This window comes from Diaphorina citri, unplaced genomic scaffold, assembly GCF_000475195.1.
Source record: "Diaphorina citri unplaced genomic scaffold, Diaci psyllid genome assembly version 1.1 scaffold1593, whole genome shotgun sequence".
Taxonomy (NCBI): domain Eukaryota; kingdom Metazoa; phylum Arthropoda; class Insecta; order Hemiptera; family Psyllidae; genus Diaphorina; species Diaphorina citri.
The window spans coordinates 48850-68728 of record NW_007379019.1 but is presented as its reverse complement, the minus strand read 5'-3'; the positions used below and the strand labels follow the sequence as shown (position 1 = coordinate 68728).

The 19879-nt window shown below is 38.5% G+C and overlaps 1 protein-coding gene across 3 annotated transcripts in view; it reads left to right on the top strand.

Moving 5' to 3' along the window:
* The first annotated feature begins 1870 nt into the window (after nt 1-1870).
* LOC103516538 (palmitoyltransferase ZDHHC3) overlaps nt 1871-19879 on the top strand; it is a 36773-nt gene continuing 18764 nt past the window's right edge. Inside the window, exons 1-5 of one of the 3 annotated variants that reach the window (XM_008481509.3) lie at nt 1875-2330; nt 4702-4844; nt 7926-8058; nt 8778-8936; nt 17373-17715. In XM_008481509.3, coding sequence (XP_008479731.1) covers nt 2212-2330; nt 4702-4844; nt 7926-8058; nt 8778-8936; nt 17373-17619 — 801 coding nt within the window. In that variant the 5' untranslated portion in view covers nt 1875-2211 and the 3' untranslated portion in view covers nt 17620-17715. Of the gene's footprint in view, nt 2331-4238; nt 4281-4701; nt 4845-7925; nt 8059-8777; nt 8937-17372; nt 17716-19879 lie in introns of those variants that run through there. The other 2 variants (XM_008481510.3, XM_026828908.1) reach the window with 2 other exon arrangements.

Genomic DNA, 19879 nt, shown 5'->3' with positions numbered 1-19879 from the left:
TTCGATTCCCTGCGGGGCCCGAGATTTTTTATTATTTTTTTCATTTATCCACTAATTATTAATATAATAGTAGAGGAGGTTGTACATTAGGCTTACCGATTATTATTATTATATTATTTTTTTTTTTTTCATTAGGATCGTTAGGTATGGTGGGGAAAGTGGATCGTTAGTTTACAAGATTTTTCGTTTATGGCACATCGCAAGATCTGTTGTGTTTTATAACCACTGTGTAGCTTCGTAAGCTTTTATCTCACTAGGCTATGCACGCAGTAGGCTGGGTTCGATTCCCGCCGTAACCGAGGGTGTTTTATTATTTTCGTCCGTTATTATTCCGGCAATTTTTCAGCCACCAATGAGTTCTCCCATCAGATTTCGAGGTCTCAAATTAGTTTTCTTACTATCACCTCAAATTTGGTTGTTATACTTCGCCCATCATCATACCTAACGATCCTATGAAAAAAAAATCGTTTACCCTAATTATGTAAGGTGGACTTCCTCTATCGATAAAACTATACATAAAAGCAACGAGTGAGAAGTGAGTAGATACTGATACTAGTGAGTTCATATGAAAAGAACACAAATGCAATAAAAAAAATAAAATAAAATATTAATAATAATAAAAAATAAATATCAGCAACAACAATAACAACTCAATAGTCAGTTGCCCAGAAGAAGCCTAAAAACTAGGCGAAACTCGAGTCGGTGAATAAAACACAAGTACCTATCCAATAATAATATAAAAGGTAAGAATAATGTTTAAAAAAATAATAATAAAAAAATAAGGGTAATAGAAAGTAAAAAAAAAAAAAAAAAAAATCACGACAATCAAAACTCAAAATGTAAACAAATGGAAATGAAACTCCTCGGTTTAGGTCTTAACCGAGGAACAAACGCGTGGTTCAAAATCAACAACGACACTAGCGCTAAAATTGCGGAATTTCGAAGAAGTATATTGTTAGAAACGCACTTTTTGCAAACTCCGCGGTTAGTGAGCTCAAACTCTCGAGTTTCGTCTTGTCAGAAACCGGCCCTAAAGATTTCAACATCAGTGCTGCCCCCTCTTCATGATAAAAAATAGTTATGATGATTTTATATCAGTTGATTATTTAGTGTGAAAAAAGAAATACTGTGTCCTCGGGCGAGGACACCGGTCACATATTAGTACTACAAAACGAAAATTGAACTTGGGATTGGGATATTTGTTCAATCGTCCAAAATTTAGCATGAAAAAATGTGCGGAGAAATACTCGTGCACGTGTGATCCTGAAGTTTTTTATGCGTGTAAGCGGGGGTGTTAATCTTACGGCCTTTGCTAAATGGTTTCAGAATGTTTTTAAACGTCATAAATTATAATGCCGCAAGCGATTTTTTTCTGAACTTTTGGTCCCCATTTCCACAAACTTTCAAAAATAAATGGAATCCGATCGAACTTCAAATCTCAAGCGCTGCAGGCAAAATTTTTCAAAAACTATTTTCTTAATTGCAGCTGAACATTAAATGGGCCAAATTAACTAGAGTGTAGCGGGCAATTTTTACTTTTTCTTTTCATGGAGTTCTGTTTTTTTTTTTTTTTTTTTTTTTTAAAAGTAGAAAAAAAGGCCCAAAATTACCCTAAAATAAGGTAAGAATACCCTGAGTGGCAACATTGGCTAAATGCTAGAGAGAGAGAGAGAGAGGGAGAGATACAAAAACCAGTGCTGCCAGATTTTATGGGATCACCCGTTACCGCACGATTTTGTTGGAATTACCGTACAATAGAGCAGTTGCGTTTCCTTGGGTGAGGTTCACAATTTTATTTCACTTTCACACTTACCTTTACCTTTCTACGCGTTTTAATCTTGCCGGTGCCCGGTGCCGGACTGCCGGCGGCTGGCTGGCTGGCTGGTGGTGGTGGTGGTGGTTGTGGTTGATGGTTCTGGTACTTCTGGTTCTGTGTGGTTCATGGTTCATGACTTCATGGTTCTGTTCGAGTTCGGTTCAGTTTCAGTTTCAGTAATTCGTAATTCAGTTTTTTACTACAGTTTACAGTTCCACAGTAAGAAACTTAACTTATAAACTTATCAGTTATTCAGTTTATTATGTTACTGTAGTGGTCTGGGACATGATTTGATTGATTTGCATTTGCATGCGTCTTATGCCTAGCTACTAGCTACACCAAATGTTATCAAGAATGTACTTAATGTACTCATTTCATAAAAGATTACTATAATAATGATGGTGTTTGTGAAAGATCCTTGTGGATTCATCTGTATAATCTTCACATATGCTGCAGTAGTTTATGCTGACTATGTTGTGATCAGATGGGTAGTAGTACAGACCATGTCTGACAGGTACGTATGTGAAACCACTGTGTAGTGGACAATATTACAGACCATGTCTGACATGTACGTATGTGAAACCACTGTGTAGTGGACAATATTACAGACCATGTCTGACATGTACGTATGTGAAACCACTGTGTAGTGGACAATATTACAGACCATGTCTGACATGTACGTATGTGAAACCACTGTGTAGTGGACAATATTACAGACCATGTCTGACATGTACGTATGTGAAACCACTGTGTAGTGGACAATATTACAGACCATGTCTGACATGTACGTATGTGAAACCACTGTGTAGTGGACAATATTACAGACCATGTCTGACATGTACGTATGTGAAACCACTGTGTAGTGGACAATATTACAGACCATGTCTGACATGTACGTATGTGAAACCACTGTGTAGTGGACAATATTACAGACCATGTCTGACATGTACGTATGTGAAACCACTGTGTAGTGGACAATATTACAGACCATGTCTGACATGTACGTATGTGAAACCACTGTGTAGTGGACAATATTACAGACCATGTCTGACATGTACGTATGTGAAACCACTGTGTAGTGGACAATATTACAGACCATGTCTGACATGTACGTATGTGAAACCACTGTGTAGTGGACAATATTACAGACCATGTCTGACATGTACGTATGTGAAACCACTGTGTAGTGGACAATATTACAGACCATGTCTGACATGTACGTATGTGAAACCACTGTGTAGTGGACAATATTACAGACCATGTCTGACATGTACGTATGTGAAACCACTGTGTAGTGGACAATATTACAGACCATGTCTGACATGTACGTATGTGAAACCACTGTGTAGTGGACAATATTACAGACCATGTCTGACATGTACGTATGTGAAACCACTGTGTAGTGGACAATATTACAGACCATGTCTGACATGTACGTATGTGAAACCACTGTGTAGTGGACAATATTACAGACCATGTCTGACATGTACGTATGTGAAACCACTGTGTAGTGGACAATATTACAGACCATGTCTGACATGTACGTATGTGAAACCACTGTGTAGTGGACAATATTACAGACCATGTCTGACATGTACGTATGTGAAACCACTGTGTAGTGGACAATATTACAGACCATGTCTGACATGTACGTATGTGAAACCACTGTGTAGTGGACAATATTACAGACCATGTCTGACATGTACGTATGTGAAACCACTGTGTAGTGGACAATATTACAGACCATGTCTGACATGTACGTATGTGAAACCACTGTGTAGTGGACAATATTACAGACCATGTCTGACATGTACGTATGTGAAACCACTGTGTAGTGGACAATATTACAGACCATGTCTGACATGTACGTATGTGAAACCACTGTGTAGTGGACAATATTACAGACCATGTCTGACATGTACGTATGTGAAACCACTGTGTAGTGGACAATATTACAGACCATGTCTGACATGTACGTATGTGAAACCACTGTGTAGTGGACAATATTACAGACCATGTCTGACATGTACGTATGTGAAACCACTGTGTAGTGGACAATATTACAGACCATGTCTGACATGTACGTATGTGAAACCACTGTGTAGTGGACAATATTACAGACCATGTCTGACATGTACGTATGTGAAACCACTGTGTAGTGGACAATATTACAGACCATGTCTGACATGTACGTATGTGAAACCACTGTGTAGTGGACAATATTACAGACCATGTCTGACATGTACGTATGTGAAACCACTGTGTAGTGGACAATATTACAGACCATGTCTGACATGTACGTATGTGAAACCACTGTGTAGTGGACAATATTACAGACCATGTCTGACAGGTACGTATGTGAAACCACTGCCACTGCATAGTGGACAATAGTACAGACCGTGTCTGACAGGTACGTATGTGAAACCACTGTGTAGTGGACAATAGTACAGACCATGTCTGACAGGTACAGTAGCACTCGGAAATATTTTGACTATTTTTTCCCCCCATTTCTTCCATACTTATGAAAAATCACAATCTTCCTTATAGCCAGCTTATAATACACCTAAAGACATTTTATTGACGTGTGTCAGAGTTTGTAACACTTCCACCCAACCTACGAGCTCTTATTTTTTTCACAAATAAAAAAAAAAATATTTTATTTGTTTTATTTGGTTTTTCTATTCACTTTATTTGTGTCATAAAAAAATGCAAAAAGGAGCTTACGACTAAATAGTCCGCAAGAGTGTGCTAACAAGTAAACATAAGCACACTTTGCCAGTTGTCCACACTTTGCCAGTTGCCAACGATTGCGTTATATACATATACCTAGTCATTTTTATCCATCAAGTTTATCTTGTGACATCTATTTAATTGCTCTGTTTCAGTCTGTGGGGACCATTCCATGTGTTGATATTTAATACTCTGGTATTTCTGCTCTCCTATGCTCACTTTAAAGCAATGCTATCAGACCCAGGTGCTGTACCATTACCTAAAACCAGGGTGGACTTTTCAGATATTCATACTGGAGGTAAAAATTATACAAATCTACAAGGTGTCCAAAAATAAATGGAACTTAAATCTCAAAATAAAAACAAAAAAAAAAAAAAAAAAAAAAAAAACAAATGAAGATATGGAAAGTTTTCACTGATTGCCCTAATTTTTTTGGGGGACATTTAATGGTGACCTCTGGAATTTTGTCAGGTGTCCCCTTCAAGGTCAACTTACTTCTTTATACTTATTTCATTTCTGACCTCAGAAATATAAGGTTCAATTTAAAAAATCAAAGTTGACCTTGAAGGGGACACCTGTAAAATTCCAGAGTGACCTCATTAAATGTTCCCCAAAAAGTTTGGATAGTCAGTGAAAACACAAATAAATTTTCAGTAGTTTTCGCGATATTTGAAGTCTGGCTGAGGGACTATAAACAGGGAGAAGACTAGCCCAAATTTCCTCACGCCATATCAATAGCGAAGGTTGAGTGTGAAGGGCATCCCACTTGGAAAATTTTGTTTAGCCAAAACCAGTTGGCCTCAAAGTGATCACTCTAAAGCTGATTGATAGGCCGACGACAAACGGCGACCCCATCTGAACATGGGAAAAGGCGAAGAAGAAGAGTTTTCGTGATATTTGAATATAGGGTGTTCCTTGAATGACTGTACAATGCTTGGGGGTCCCCCCCCATCTTGAATGGGTGAATCAAGGAACCTAAAAATTTGTATACGAGACTTATTTACTTCTATTTTTTATAGGCTATGTAAAAATTCAGGGATTTTTTCAGGGTCTACCCAGGGAGGCCAACATTAAAATCTTAATTGAGAACCCTCTATGTGTTATACATCATATCAAAGGGCTTAAATAATGTAGTAATCTGGTACAAGTTTGCGCTCGATCCATCAATCAGGGCCGGAGTTATGGCTATTCAAATTTTCCATTTTTCCATGTTCTTCTGCCAATAGGGGAAGCAATATAAGTGGGAAATTCATATCAATAGGTGATTTGTGCTTCAAATAGGTCCCACTAATGATTCACATTGAAATTCGGTTCCAAAAATAAAATTTTCATACATCAAATTTTAGCCTTAGAGGTCATCAGGGCCGAAAGTTTAAATTTAATTTTTGGATCTATTTTCAATATGAATCATTAGTGGGACCTATTTGAAGCACAAATCACCAATCAATATGAATTTCCCATAATTTCAGACCTGGTTGTTAGATCGAGCTCAAACTTTTACCAAAGTACTAAGTTCTTTAAAAGACCTTTGATATTATGTATCACAAATAGAAAAAAAAAAAAAAAAAAAAAAAAAAAAAATACTAAAGTATGTGAATACTGAGTTAATTACGAAAAAAAAAGAAGAACGCTACAAACTACATGGTTAGAAAAGCCCAACAAAACTTTGCACGTGTAATTCTACACGGTGGGTCGAGATCCACGTGGAGAAAACTTAACGGTGTAGGATTGGGCAATGTTAAGAAGCAATTAGGCTTCTTAATGAAGACCTCCATAACTTTTCTGAGTGGGCAAAGAGCCTGTTTTTGAAGCCCAATCCATCTAAAACGCAAGTTCTTATAGTGGGGACGAACAATTTCGTCTCCACTATGGCCTCACTCCAGCTGCCTCCTGTGATCTTGGATTTCCAGCAAATGTCTTTCACCCAATGTGCGAAAAATCTAGGGATGAAAATTGACAGCACATTGTCCTGGTCCTTACGTCAAAGATGTAAGGAAGAAGGTATTTTACTCACTTCACACATTGAGTAAATTCAGGAAGGTCTTCCCCACTGTACCCAAGAAAAGGTTAACAAAGTTTAGGTGACCAGTATTTTTTCCCCTGCCCAAGCTGCTATACCCTGGCCTTGATGGAACCTAGAAGTACCCTCATTGGTATATTTCAACCTCCCCAGTTTCTCTAAAATTCACCTGTAGCACCTCTAAAGAGTCTGCACACTCAGGTTTATTCCAGAGAAAATCTGTGAGTTCATCTACTATCCCATTAAGAGGATACCAAGAGGTGCCTAGGCCAGAGAGCTACTTGGGGCCCCCGAACTGAAGGGGTCTAATGAGGGATGAGGGGTTTGATAGGTCTGTTATCCCAAGGCCTTGATGTAACCTAGAAGTACCCTCACTGGTATATTTCAACCTCCCCAGTTTCTCTAAAATTCACCTGTAGCACCTCTAAAGAGTCTGCACACTCAGGTTTATTCTAGAGAAAATCTGTGAGTTCATCTACTATCCCATTAAGAGGATACCAAGAGGTGTCATCGAGGCCAGAGAGCTAGTTCAGGGCCCCTAAATCGTAGGGGTCTGATGAGGGATATTCAGGTACATAATTATGTCGTTGTACCCTACTTCCTGAGACGGACTTGACCATAGTCCCATTCAGGTACCCTCAAAAGAGCCAGTGTTATTGTCTGTGGCTTGACAGGGCTGGTTTTGTCCCAGTTTTACGTCCTCCAGCGAGACCGATCACAAATAGTTGGTTTTCATTTAATATTCTAATGTTGGCCCCCCTGGGGTCGACCCTGAAAAAAAACCCTAAACTTTTACATAGCCTGTGATAAACTAGAGGTAAATATAGGTTCGTATACAAGATTTCAGGTTTCTAAATTAATCCGTTCAAACAGGGGTGAAGTTATTGAGGATTTTCTGTTTTTCATGGGCTTTCTCCTATCGTGTCTTTCTTCTCTTTTCAATTTCAAGACGATAAGACCTTAGCAGTTACAGTTCTCTCTATCAAACTTTAAAAAAAAAAAAAAAAAAAAAAAAAAAAAATAATAATTTAATTAGCCCAATCCTGGCCTCCCTACTTAGTACCTTAGTAGGCGTCCACAATGGAGTCCTGACCCTCGACCCTAGCCTAGTTCCGACCCATGAAAAAATACTAATGATAATGAATATAAGTGGTCTCAACGGAGCACTGATCAAAGAAAATGAAGAAATTGATTTAAGATTTTAAGTATTTTTTACTGCAACAGTCAATGGTTTCGTATACATTTTTGATATCAATCTACCGCGAAATTTCCAAGTGTATCTTAATAAGCAGGAGGTTCCAATCTCCGTTGTGGACACTCTGGTGCGAGGTCCAATCGTCTATGGAATTTATGTTCCAGAGCTGAGTGCAATGTTACAAAACAAAGATGATTGGACGGTTTGTACAAGATGTGAAACATATAGACCACCCCGAGCACATCATTGTAGAATATGTAAGAGATGTATCAAGAGAATGGACCACCATTGTCCTTGGTAACTATGATTTCATCATTGTAGAATATGTAAGAGATGTATCAAGAGAATGGACTACCTATCAGTATTACGTCAATTGTCAATCAGTATTACGATGACACACGCGCTACCTCGTAGCTAACTAGTTTGGGAAATTCCCTCATTGATCCCAGCAAAAAATCTGTATCAAACCCGCTTAGCGTTAAATTAGTTACGTAGCACGCAAAAAGAGGTTTTACAAATGATCAACTTTCTGGGGATTATAGCATTAGGTAACATAAAAAAAGAACTTTCACACATGATCAATTTTGAAACGTGTAAAAAAGAGTTTCATATTTGAGTAATTTTAGGAAAACAGTCAGCTTCCACGGTGTGGTGGTCACTGGACTCGGGAGACCCGGGTTCGATCCTTGGCGGGGTCAGATAAATTGTATAATGCAAATTCCGTGACTGGCAGTTGCGGGACCCACTCAGTCTCGTGAGGAACTGAGGAAAATGAGTAGCTATAGGGAGTTTGTTTTTTAAAATGCTATAAAAGTCATGCTATTTGAAGCATGGTCATGATGTTTTGTTTATTGGAAAGGCAATTGTATGTCATTTGTTTGAATACTAAGTTCGGGCTTACGGGTGCCTCGGATAGCTCGAACGAAGCGAAACATTTGGTTTAATTTTTCCTTATGAATGTTTAATATACCTAAATTTAATAATTACAATTAATCTGCAATTATTTGAATTGACAGGATAAATAACTGTGTGGGAGAAAAGAACCAGAGGTACTTTGTTCAGTTCCTAATCTATGTGACCATCTTAGCTGTGTATGCCATTGCCCTGGTATCCATCTCTTGGTTAAGAGAATGTCCTCTATGTAGCCGAGAGATAACTATCAAGCAAACACGAATGTAAGTTTACCGAATGTACATTACCTATACTATTAAAATTCAAAAAAAAAAAAAAAAAATAAAAATGGAGCCGCCGATTCCAAGTGTAAAACGAGTTTTAGATCGCTCCGATAAAATTTATTTCTATTTAAAGTTTTATAGCTGAAAAACTTTTTGGTGTTGTATAGAAACGTAGTGTTTTATCTGCCTTATCCACGTGTGTAATTGCTTTTTTCAAAAAGTGACCGTGAGTGCTAAAAAAACACTAACTTTTAGTTTTTGTCACACCACTAGACACGGAAATAAAATTTAACCGATCAAAAATCAAGGCTTGTGTCTTGGTCAGTGTGTTAGTCATATCAATAATTTGTAATTAAGCATACTTACCTTTTTCTGCGCAACGACTTGAAGCACAAGGTCGTTATGAGTAGCAGTGTGTTGTCTCATGACAACAGAAATGTTGAGTTCTTGGCTGTGGAGCTGGTGCTGCGCTGTGTTAGGTTACTTGTAGTGGTTGTCTATAAGTCGCCCAATGTACATCAGTTGGGTGAGCTTTATGACTGCATTACGCTATCTATACCTAACTATGAGCATATTACGAGTCTACATTCGTTATCGTCATACTGGACAGCAGGATGCATTACAAGCGTACAAAGCGAAGAAGAACGCTACAAGAAGAATAGAGAATCCAACAAGAAGAATTGAGTAAAAGATTGATATCTCAATTACCACGAAAGAAGAAAAGACAATTGGAACGAATCACCAGTAACAATTGCTCTCAATGGCTCACAGTGATACCAATATCAAATGATCACTTTGATTTGTCCCCAACACAGTTTCGTGATGCTTTAGCAATGCGTTATGGCAATGAATTGCAAGGCCTTCCCGCTAATTGCGATGGATGTGGCCAAGAGATGAATCTCAACCACGCTTTGGACTGCAAAAAAGGTGGTCTAGTCAAGTTTGGTCATGACTATTTGCGTGATGAGTGTGCTGCATTAGCTGGCCTCGCCTATAATGGTGTGACTATCGAACCAGTTGTTCGTGAAGCTGGTCCTAATGGAGGTGCTTTGATAACTGATATCAAAGTCAATGGTATTTGGGAATCTGGAAAGGCTGCGTTTTTTGATAATCGCGTAATCAACGCTGACGCTCCTTCCTACGAATCCCAAGAGTGGACAACTACTTCTAAAGCTCATGCCAAGGAGAAACATACTAAATATGACAAGGCGGTTGAAGATATTCGGGGCTCTTTTTCTCCACTTATTTGTTCGGTTGATGGTGCGTTACATCTTGAGTTCACATCCTTCCTGAAAAGAATAGCCTCAACACTAAGTGCAAAATGGAACAAGTGCGTCAGCCAGTTATCAGGGTGGATAAAAACCAAAATGGAAAAAAAAAAAAAAAAAAAAAAAAAAATGATAGAGAATATCCAATGGTCATTTAAGATACAAGTTTTAAGATACAAGTTTTTTTTATGTTTATTATTTTATGTTGTTGATTCTGGTATCCCAAAGCCCTTCTCAGTGGTGTAGTGGTTAGCACGGTGGACTTTGAATCTGGCGATTAGTGATTCGAGTCCAATTCAAGTCATAAAATTTAGCTTAGTTAAGCGGAGAACGACATTTGTGACAAGTAGTCATGCTCAATTCGATTAAAATTCTTTTTCTTATACCAATTAAATTATGCTTGATAAGGAGAACCAAAAAGGCAGATATATTTTGCAGAACTTCAAAGAAAGGCAGATATATTTTGCAGAACTTCTTTGAAGTTCTGCAAAATATAAAAAAAAATATATCTGCCTTTTTGGTTCTCCTTATCAAGTTGACCCACAGAACTTATATATAATGACTGCTGAAACCCTCCAAGAGATTAATGTTAAGTCGCTTAATCCTATTACTGTTGACATGGATGATCTCAATGACTATTTTGTCTCAGTAGTCCCTTCTCCATGCAACTCTACAAAGTCTAGAACTTTGGCAGAGCTGGATACTCAAACTAACCTAATCCAGGATAATATCTCTTTTGATTTTCAGGAAGTAACATCATAGGACGTACATAAGGCCCGTGTTTTTTCATTAAAAACTGACCATCGAAAATTTGACCCGATTACATTACTTTCCTTCCTATAGGATAAGGAAAGTAAAAAAAAAAACAAAAACTAATGTAATAGTTATGTACCTACCTACACATCGATACCTATACTCAGTTATCTGCAAGGTAGCAAGCCCTTCATCCTGTGTCGATTACCGACCTATTTCCTTGCTACCTGTTCTGTCAAAAGGACTGGAAAAGATTGTTGTTCGACAAATTTGGGCTTTCATTGAAGAACACAATATTATTGACCCTTTCCAGTCCGGCTTTCGTTGTCATCATAGTACGGCCACTGCTCTTGTTAAAGTGACCAATGACATTCGTTGGGCACTTGACGCAAGGCAGATTACTATTTTGGTATTACTTGATCTTAGTAAAGCATTTGATTCCGTAGACTTTGACGTCCTCCTGAAAACACTAGAGACAATGCACTTCTCGAATAACGTGCTATCCTGGATAGGCTCTTACTTACGTGACAGAAAGCAACGTGTTTTCTCTCATGGAAAGACATCAGCCTGGAAACCCATCAGATCTGGAGTACCTCAGGGGTCAGTGGCCGGGCCTTTGTTGTTTGCTCTTTACATATCATCAATTCAGAGAGTGTTTGTTCACTGCAAATACCATATATATGCAGATGATGTACAGGTGTACATTCACTGCCTACCGGAAGACATAGCTGAAGCAATTAGGCTTCTTAATGAAGACCTCCATAACTTTTCTGAGTGGGCAAAGAGCCTGTTTTTGAAGCCCAATCCATCTAAAACGCAGGTTCTTATAGTGGGGACGAACAACTTCGTCTCCACTATGGCCTCACTCCAGCTGCCTCCTGTGATCTTGGATGGCCAGCAAATACCTTTCACCCAATGTGCGAAAAATCTAGGGATGAAAATTGACAGCACATTGTCCTGGAGTTCTTATGTCAAAGATGTAAGGAAAAAGGTATTTTACTCACTTCACACATTGAGTAAATTCAGGAAGGTCTTCCCCACTGTACTCAAGAAAAGGTTGGTTGAATCACTGATTTTTCCAATCTTTGACTACTGTGATGTTGTGTACTGTGGTGGTATCAGTGCTGAACTTGAACGCTCACTTCAAGTAGCACAAAATGCATGTGTCCGATATGTCTTCAACCTCACCAGATATGATCATGTATCCCATTACTATAATGATCTTAACTGGATGGATTTGAAATCCAGAGGAAATCTGCACATGCTTCTTTTCCTATTCAAAATAATTAATCTGCAGTGTCCAAACTATATATTTGAGTCCATTGAATTCCTCTCTGACATAAATCAGTACAGCACCAGGTCTATCTCCACCAAAATATTGAAATTGCCATTACATCGAACTGCAGCGCAGGTGAACAATCATTCCATGTCACGGTTTCTAGACTGTAGAGTAGAATGCACTCCCTGTCTCAGCCAGAAACTCCACTACATTAGGTAGCTTCAAAACAATGGCAGTGGAATATATAAAATCAATGTCGGGCAGGCACAAACACATTAATGTGTTTGTGCAATGTGTTTGTGCGCATACGTTTCTGCGCATTTCTTTCTGCTCCTCCGCAAGAGTGCTTGCATACTGGCATTACTGGCGCTACCTAGCGGACGAAAAAGACAACTGCCTGAAGTCTGACGTCACACATCTTTGAACTCTTTCATTAGAACGGAAAATAAAAATTGAATTTTCGCCCTTTTACAGTTATTTTTCCGGAGTTTTGACCGCGGATTTGGATTTTTCACAACTTCTTACATAAGAATCGACCATTTATTGATAATGTTTACCCATTTGCAACTGCTCCATTCTACACTTTGTTGCTCCCGGGGCTTCGCGGGGTTGTGCATGTGGTCGCGCTTCGCGCTCCCTTGTTTACGGTCGCGCTGCGCGCTCCCGGGGCTTCGCGGGGTTGTGCATGTGGTCGCGCTTCGCGCTCCCTTGTTTACGGTCGCGCTGCGCGCTCCCGGGGCTTCGCGGGGTTGTGCATGGGGTCGCGCTTCGCGCTCCCTTGTTTACGGTCGCGCTGCGCGCTCCCGGGGGCTTTGCGGGGTTGTGCTTGGGGTCGCGCTTCGCGCTCCCTTGCTTACGGTCGCGCTGCGCGCTCCCGGGGGCTTCGCGAGGTTGGGCATAGAAAAATTCGAATTTGGCGCCTTTTTTTACAGTAGTATCAAAACAACACGAATATTCAAAAAATGTTATCAGAAATTGAATAGGATATACGTTTATAGCTTAAAATTAACTAAAAATGACCGAGTGATCGACTACTGGTACATTCACCCTACATGCCAAAAAACAGGGAGTCTATAAAAATCAAAGAAAGTAGGTAGGTAAATTAATAATGATAAAAATACTGTAATGCTTTTCATAAATAGGTACATAATTATATTTACACCTATGTATATGTGTGTATGACATTTGGACAAAAACAGAATTAGGGAAGGTCCTTTGGCCTGAATTTTGTTCTCAAACAAAGTTGACAACTCGGACAATAAAATTCTAAAAGTGGAAAGAAACGAGGCACTTTTGCATACAGGATGAATCAAAATAAAGCACCCACCTCAATCAGCTCGACAGGTAGAGCTATCAGAAAAGGGGCTAACTTTTTACTTTTCTTTTAAGATTTCTCTTTGAAACAGCTTTCGCATTACTTCAAGAGATTTCACATCCAAGCCTATCCAAAAACGGAAAAGTTCGGTTAGAAAATTTCCACCCTGGCCGGGGTTCGAACCCAGCATGAGAGTCTGTACTCTTGACCATTGCACTCCTCTTTCTCTAATATTACTTTTGCTTCACTGCATTGGCGGCGTGCCACCTACCTTTCTTTACCCTCATTCGACCACTAAGCCACAGAGGGACAAACTTAATGAAGAAAATAAATAATTGCGATTACCTATAAGTAGGCAGGTAGAATCACGTAAGTACATTTTTTTCCTTTTAATTTATGGCCCTTTAACACTACGTGGTTTACTGTATCCAGTTTTCAAGATGAGAATCTTAAATTTAGCCCAAAAGGTCGGGGATGGTGTCCTGAATAAGGGGTCAAAAGTCTCAAAGCGAGACTTTACGGCTAGCGGAACAAGAAGGGCGTGTCATTTTTCGTGACTTTTTATTATTATGATTTGCAAATATCTCGAAAACCGTTGGTTCTATGAAGAAATTATTTCGATCACTTCTTCAAAATTAAATTCCCTCTAAACAGATTATACATGCATTTTCCCGTTAAACGCATAGGAAAATGAAAAGTGAACACCATGTATATTGAACGCATTTTCCGGGAAAACGGTTGCTCCTATGAGAAAGTGCTTATAGTAATTTTTGTAGAGAATCACGCCCTTCTTATGCCGCAAAGGTAACTTGTAGGACAAAATGGAAGTAATCATTTTGTAATTTGTAGGGAATTTAATTTTTTATGGCACTTGATTTATTTTGGGAGGAACGACTTGGCGGGGTCTTTTTTATGCCACGAAGTGGTATTTTTTGGGGGGATTTTATTCTATTACAGACTGCACAGCATTGTACTTCTCAAAGAGGCTGTCATGTTTGGATTATTTGTGTTAACAATTCTATATGATTTCTTGGTTTATTCTATTACAGACTGCATAGCATTGTACCAATTTACAAAAAAAAAAAAAAAAAAAGAAAAGTCACGAAAATGACACTCGCCCTACTAGTTCCGCTAGCCGTAAAGATATCCTTTGGGACTTTTGACCCCTTATTCAGGACACCATCCCCGACCTTTTGGGCAAAAAATCCAGGTTACGTCATTTTTGTCCGTCAAAAAGTCTTCGTTTCTAGGACTATTACTATAATATTATTTAGCAAGTACTATATTATAAAAAAATAGGATAGGTACAGAACTGTGATGATAAAAAAAAAAAAAATCCTATACATTAATAGTGTGCATTTATTTTATTAGTATTATTATTTTTTAATACCAAACCATGTAGATTAGTCTCCTTCAGTGTTTTAACATTAAATTTGTTCCTAAAAAGAAATATTCCCTCTACCTTTTTTTAAACGGTTCAAGAAAGAGGCTTGAAATGAAAGACGTAATTCATGGATCATCGTACCTTTTCATGTTGATTATTTGTAAGATTCCATATCAAAATATTTTCAAATGCCACGTACCTAACCGGAAGATGGCGTATAAAGTCAACGGTTTTTTTCGTTTATCTCGAAAGATTCAAATAGAATAAAAAAAAAGTTTGGTCAAAATAAATTTACTTTTTTATGCTGATTTTACTTCTGGTCTCAAAAATATAAGATTCTATTTAAACAAGCTGGGCCCGTCCCTCCGGGAATTTTTTAGCGCGTAGGTTATTCGATCGTGATTAGAGAAAATCAGTACCTAATATATTCAGTTTATTATTATTATTGATTTGATTTTTTTGATTTTACTTTCATGTAATGATTTAAAATCAAGACTAGAGCCCGTTCTCCCTTTATTCCCAATATAATGTTTAAGTCACCCATCCATTTAAGATTTTTTAACCACGAGGTTCGTCTCCTTCCCACTGACCTTTTTCCTACAATTTTCCCCCGAATTATAAGGTGTAGGATTTCGTATTTCGTTCCTCTCATAATGTGTCCAAGATATTGTAATTTCCTTTTCTTTACCTCTTCCAGGATTTCTACATTTTTCTTTATTCTCCTCAGTGCCTCTGTGTTGGTCACTCGCTCTGTCCAAGATATTTTCAAGATTCTGCGATATGTCCACATTTCGAAGGCTTCTAGTTTTCTCTCACAGGATTTGTTTAGTGTCCAAGCTTCTACCCCGTATAGGAGGACCGTGAAAATATAGCATCTAAGCATCCGAATTCGCAGGTCTAAACTCAGGTCGCGGTTGGTGAAGAGTTTCTTCATCTTCATAAAGGATGCGCGCGCTTTTTCGATTCGGATTTTGATCTCGGCGGGAAAGTAAAGCATCTAAGCATCCGAATTCGCAGGTCTAAACTTAGGTCGCGGTTGGTGAAGAGTTTCTTCATCTTCATAAAGGATGCGTGCGCTTTTTCAATGCGGATTTTGATCTCGGCGGGGCCGTAGTCCATTGAACTGTTTACATTTGTTCCGAGATAGTTATAGCGTTCTACCTTCTCTAGTTTTTCACCTTTGTCCATTGAACTGTTTACATTTGTTCCGAGATAGTTATAGCGTTCTACCTTCTCTAGTTTCTCACCTTTAGCGTATAGGGATTCTTCGGTTGTTTGCGATTTGGTAATCAACATGAACTTGGTCTTTTTTGTGTTCAGGGTGAGTCCGTATGCCTCGCTTGTGGTAATGACTTTGTTGAGAATATTCTGGAGATCTTGGATGTTTTCAGCAAGGAGCACTGTAACGTCGGCGTATCGGAGGTTGTTGATAGGGGTGCCGTTCACACATATTCCGCCAGCTTCATTGAACTGTTTACATTTGTTCCGAGATAGTTATAGCGTTCTACCTTCTCTAGTTTCTCACCTTTAGCGTATAGGGATTCTTCGGTTATTTGCGATTTGGTAATCAACATGAACTTGGTCTTTTTTGTGTTAAGGGTGAGTCCGTATGCCTCGCTTGTGGTAATGACTTTATTGAGTATATTCTGAAGATTTTGAATGTTTTCAGCAAGGAGCGCTGTATCGTCGGCGTATCGGAGGTTGTTGATAGGGGTGCCGTTCACACATATTCCGCCAGCTACATCTTCCAGTGCTGCAGCGAAAATCTCTTCTGAATATATGTTGAAGAGGAGGGGAGAAAGCACACAGCCTTGTCTCACCCCGCGCTTGATGTCTACTGGTTCTGTGAGCTCTGATTGAATGAGGACTGATGCGTTTTGGTTGAAGTACAAGTTGACGATTATTCTTATATCTCGTGAGTCGATCTGTTTTCGCTTTAAGATCTCTATTAGCTGGCCATGTCTCACTTTATCGAATGCCTTGTTATAGTCAATAAAGCAAGCATATACGTTTTGGTTGACATCCATTCATGCATACATCTTTGCATCATCACGTTGTATGCAAACAGTGCTTCCCTTGTGCCGAATCCGTTCCGGAAACCAAACTGGGTGTCCGATATATTCCCATAATGGGTGTCCGATATATTCCCATAATGGGTGTCCGATATATTCCCATAATCCTGATGTTGAGCCGATTCATTTCTAAGATAACGTTGTGAGTACGCTCTTCCAGCGGGTGGGGTGAGGGTTCGAATCCCACTGCGATCATTTTTTTGTACATAATTTTATCATTTAAAAATATTTTATGAACAATTCTATATGAGTTCTTGGTTTATTCTATTACAGACTGCATAGCATTGTACTTCTCATAGAGGCTGTCATGTTTGGATTATTTGTGTTAACAATTCTATATGATTTCTTGGTTTATTCTATTACAGACTGCATAGCATTGTACTTCTCATTGAGGCTGTCATGTTTGGATTATTTGTGTTAACAATTCTATATGATCAGATAGAAGCTATCATTCATGATGAGACTGGCATTGAGCAGTTGGCAGCCTTGGGAAGTGGCAGCAGTGACACACCCAAGCTAAGTTACCGCAAAGTTCTGTTACGTCATATATGTCGACTACCTTGTCAGTCGTACCAACCTACATATCGACATTTGCCGTCCCACACCGTATGAGCGAACCAACAGTCTGTGTCCTCGATTCTGTACATTTAACTAGGTACCTACATAATTATATACCTATTTTAACAGTAAGATTTTCCCAATGATTTATTTAAAACAGTGAGCAATTATACAGTCCGTTCATAAAGTCCCAGGCCACCCTTTTTTATTTTTTTACTGTTCACCCTGGGAAGCTGAAATATTGCATGCAGTCCTTGATTATGATAAAGAATGAGAACCCCATACTTGTGATACATCATATCAAAGGGACTTTGGTACAAGTTTGAGCTCAATCCGACAACCAGGGCCGGAGTTATGGCCTATTCAATTTTTCATTTTTCCATGTTCTCCCGCTAATAGGGAAAGCACCTTCTTCTTCTTCAGTGCCGTCTCCGTTTCGGAGGTTGGCTAACATCATGGTTATCATGTCTTTAGAGACTGCGGCTCTAAACAGTTCGGCTGTTGATATGTTAAACCATTCTCTCAGATTTTTTAACCACGAGGTTCGTCTCCTTCCCACTGACCTTTTTCCTACAATTTTCCCCCGAATTATAAGGTGTAGGATTTCGTATTTTGATCCTCTCATAATGTGTCCAAGATATTGTAATTTCCTTTTCTTTACCTCTTCCAGGATTTCTACGTTTTTCTTCATTCTCCTCAGTACCTCTGTGTTGGTCACTCGCTCTGTCCAAGATATTTTCAAGCTTCTGCGGTATGTCCACATTTCGAAGGCTTCTAGTTTTCTCTCGCAGGCTTTGTTTAGTGTCCAAGCTTCTACCCCGTATAGGAGGACCGGGAAAGTATCATGGTTATCATGACTTTAGAGACTGCGGCTCTAAACAGTTCGGCTGTTGATATGTTAAACCATTCTCTCAGATTTTTTAACCACGAGATTCGTCTCCTTCCCACTTCCCACTGACCTTTTTCCTACAATTTTCCCCGAATTATAAGGTGTAGGATTTCGTATTTCGTTCCTCTCATAATGTGTCCAAGATATTGTAATTTCTTTTTCTTTACCTCTTCCAGGATTTCTACATTTTTCTTCATTCTCCTCAGTACCTCTGTGTCGGTCACTCGCTCTGTCCAAGATATTTTCAAGATTCTGCGGTATGTCCACATTTCGAAGGCTTCTAGTTTTCTCTCGCAGGCTTTGTTTAGTGTTCAAGCTTTTACCCCGTATAGGAGGACCGGGAAAGTAATCGCTTTGAGTTCATAGGTCGTCGCGACAAATTTCAAGATCAAAGCTCATTTGTGTGAGAAAATGTGAAAAAAATCCCCCAAAAACCATGGTTCTCTGGACAAAATTTGCACCACCATTTTCGTGATCCTGGTAAAAAGACCTTTAATTTGATATATAGGTCGACCAAGTTTGGATAAGTCCTTCTATGGGAACAGACAGACTGACAGAAACACAGACGACACCGAAGCGAATAGTCCGTCCCTTATACCTTTTTATTACTATTGTAATAATAAAGGAAGGACGGACTAAAAATCAAAGTTGCCCTTGAAGGGGACACCTGGCAAAATTACAGAGGCCACCATTAAATTTTCCCCAAAAAGTTAGGACAATCAGCAAAAAACACTAATTTTCTTTGGTTTTCGAGATGGGTATTTGAATGTCCCGTTTATTTTTAGACACCCTGAATGTTCAAATAACAAAGATCATAATCGGTCAATGTACCTACAAACTGAACATGAAAAACGTTGACAAATCCTAGAATAGATTCTTCAGGTTATTTTTACTTTCTGGGCACGGAAAGTAAAAATAACCTGAAACGATTTATCTAATTTAGCTTCCCAAGATATCGGCCATTTTTTTTTTTTTTTAATTTATCTTCGAAGAAATTGATAACTTTTTTTCACCACTAAAATCTACACAATATTATTTTTGGTAAGTCTTTCATTTTATATAGGTATTTATTATTTTATAACTATCTGGGTTTACCATAGTTCACACAAATGTTTGATATTTAAATTTAATGTGCTACTTTTAAGTGATTTAACAACTTTTGACTTGAAGACTGAGTTTGAACTATTTGAAAAAGCTTTATGGATCCATGATTAAAATTTAACCTTACCTTCTTTATTTAGAAGTAGGATGAAATTCATTTCTCATTTTAACTATCTATGAATTGTTATTGATGTTCTACTGCTATTAAATTGTAAAGTTACATATTTACCTAATCTACTTAATAAATTATGCAGGTTGTTTACCTCCAAAGTCTCATCATGAAAAAGACCTTTTTGTTCAAGATAAACCTACCTGTTTATTACC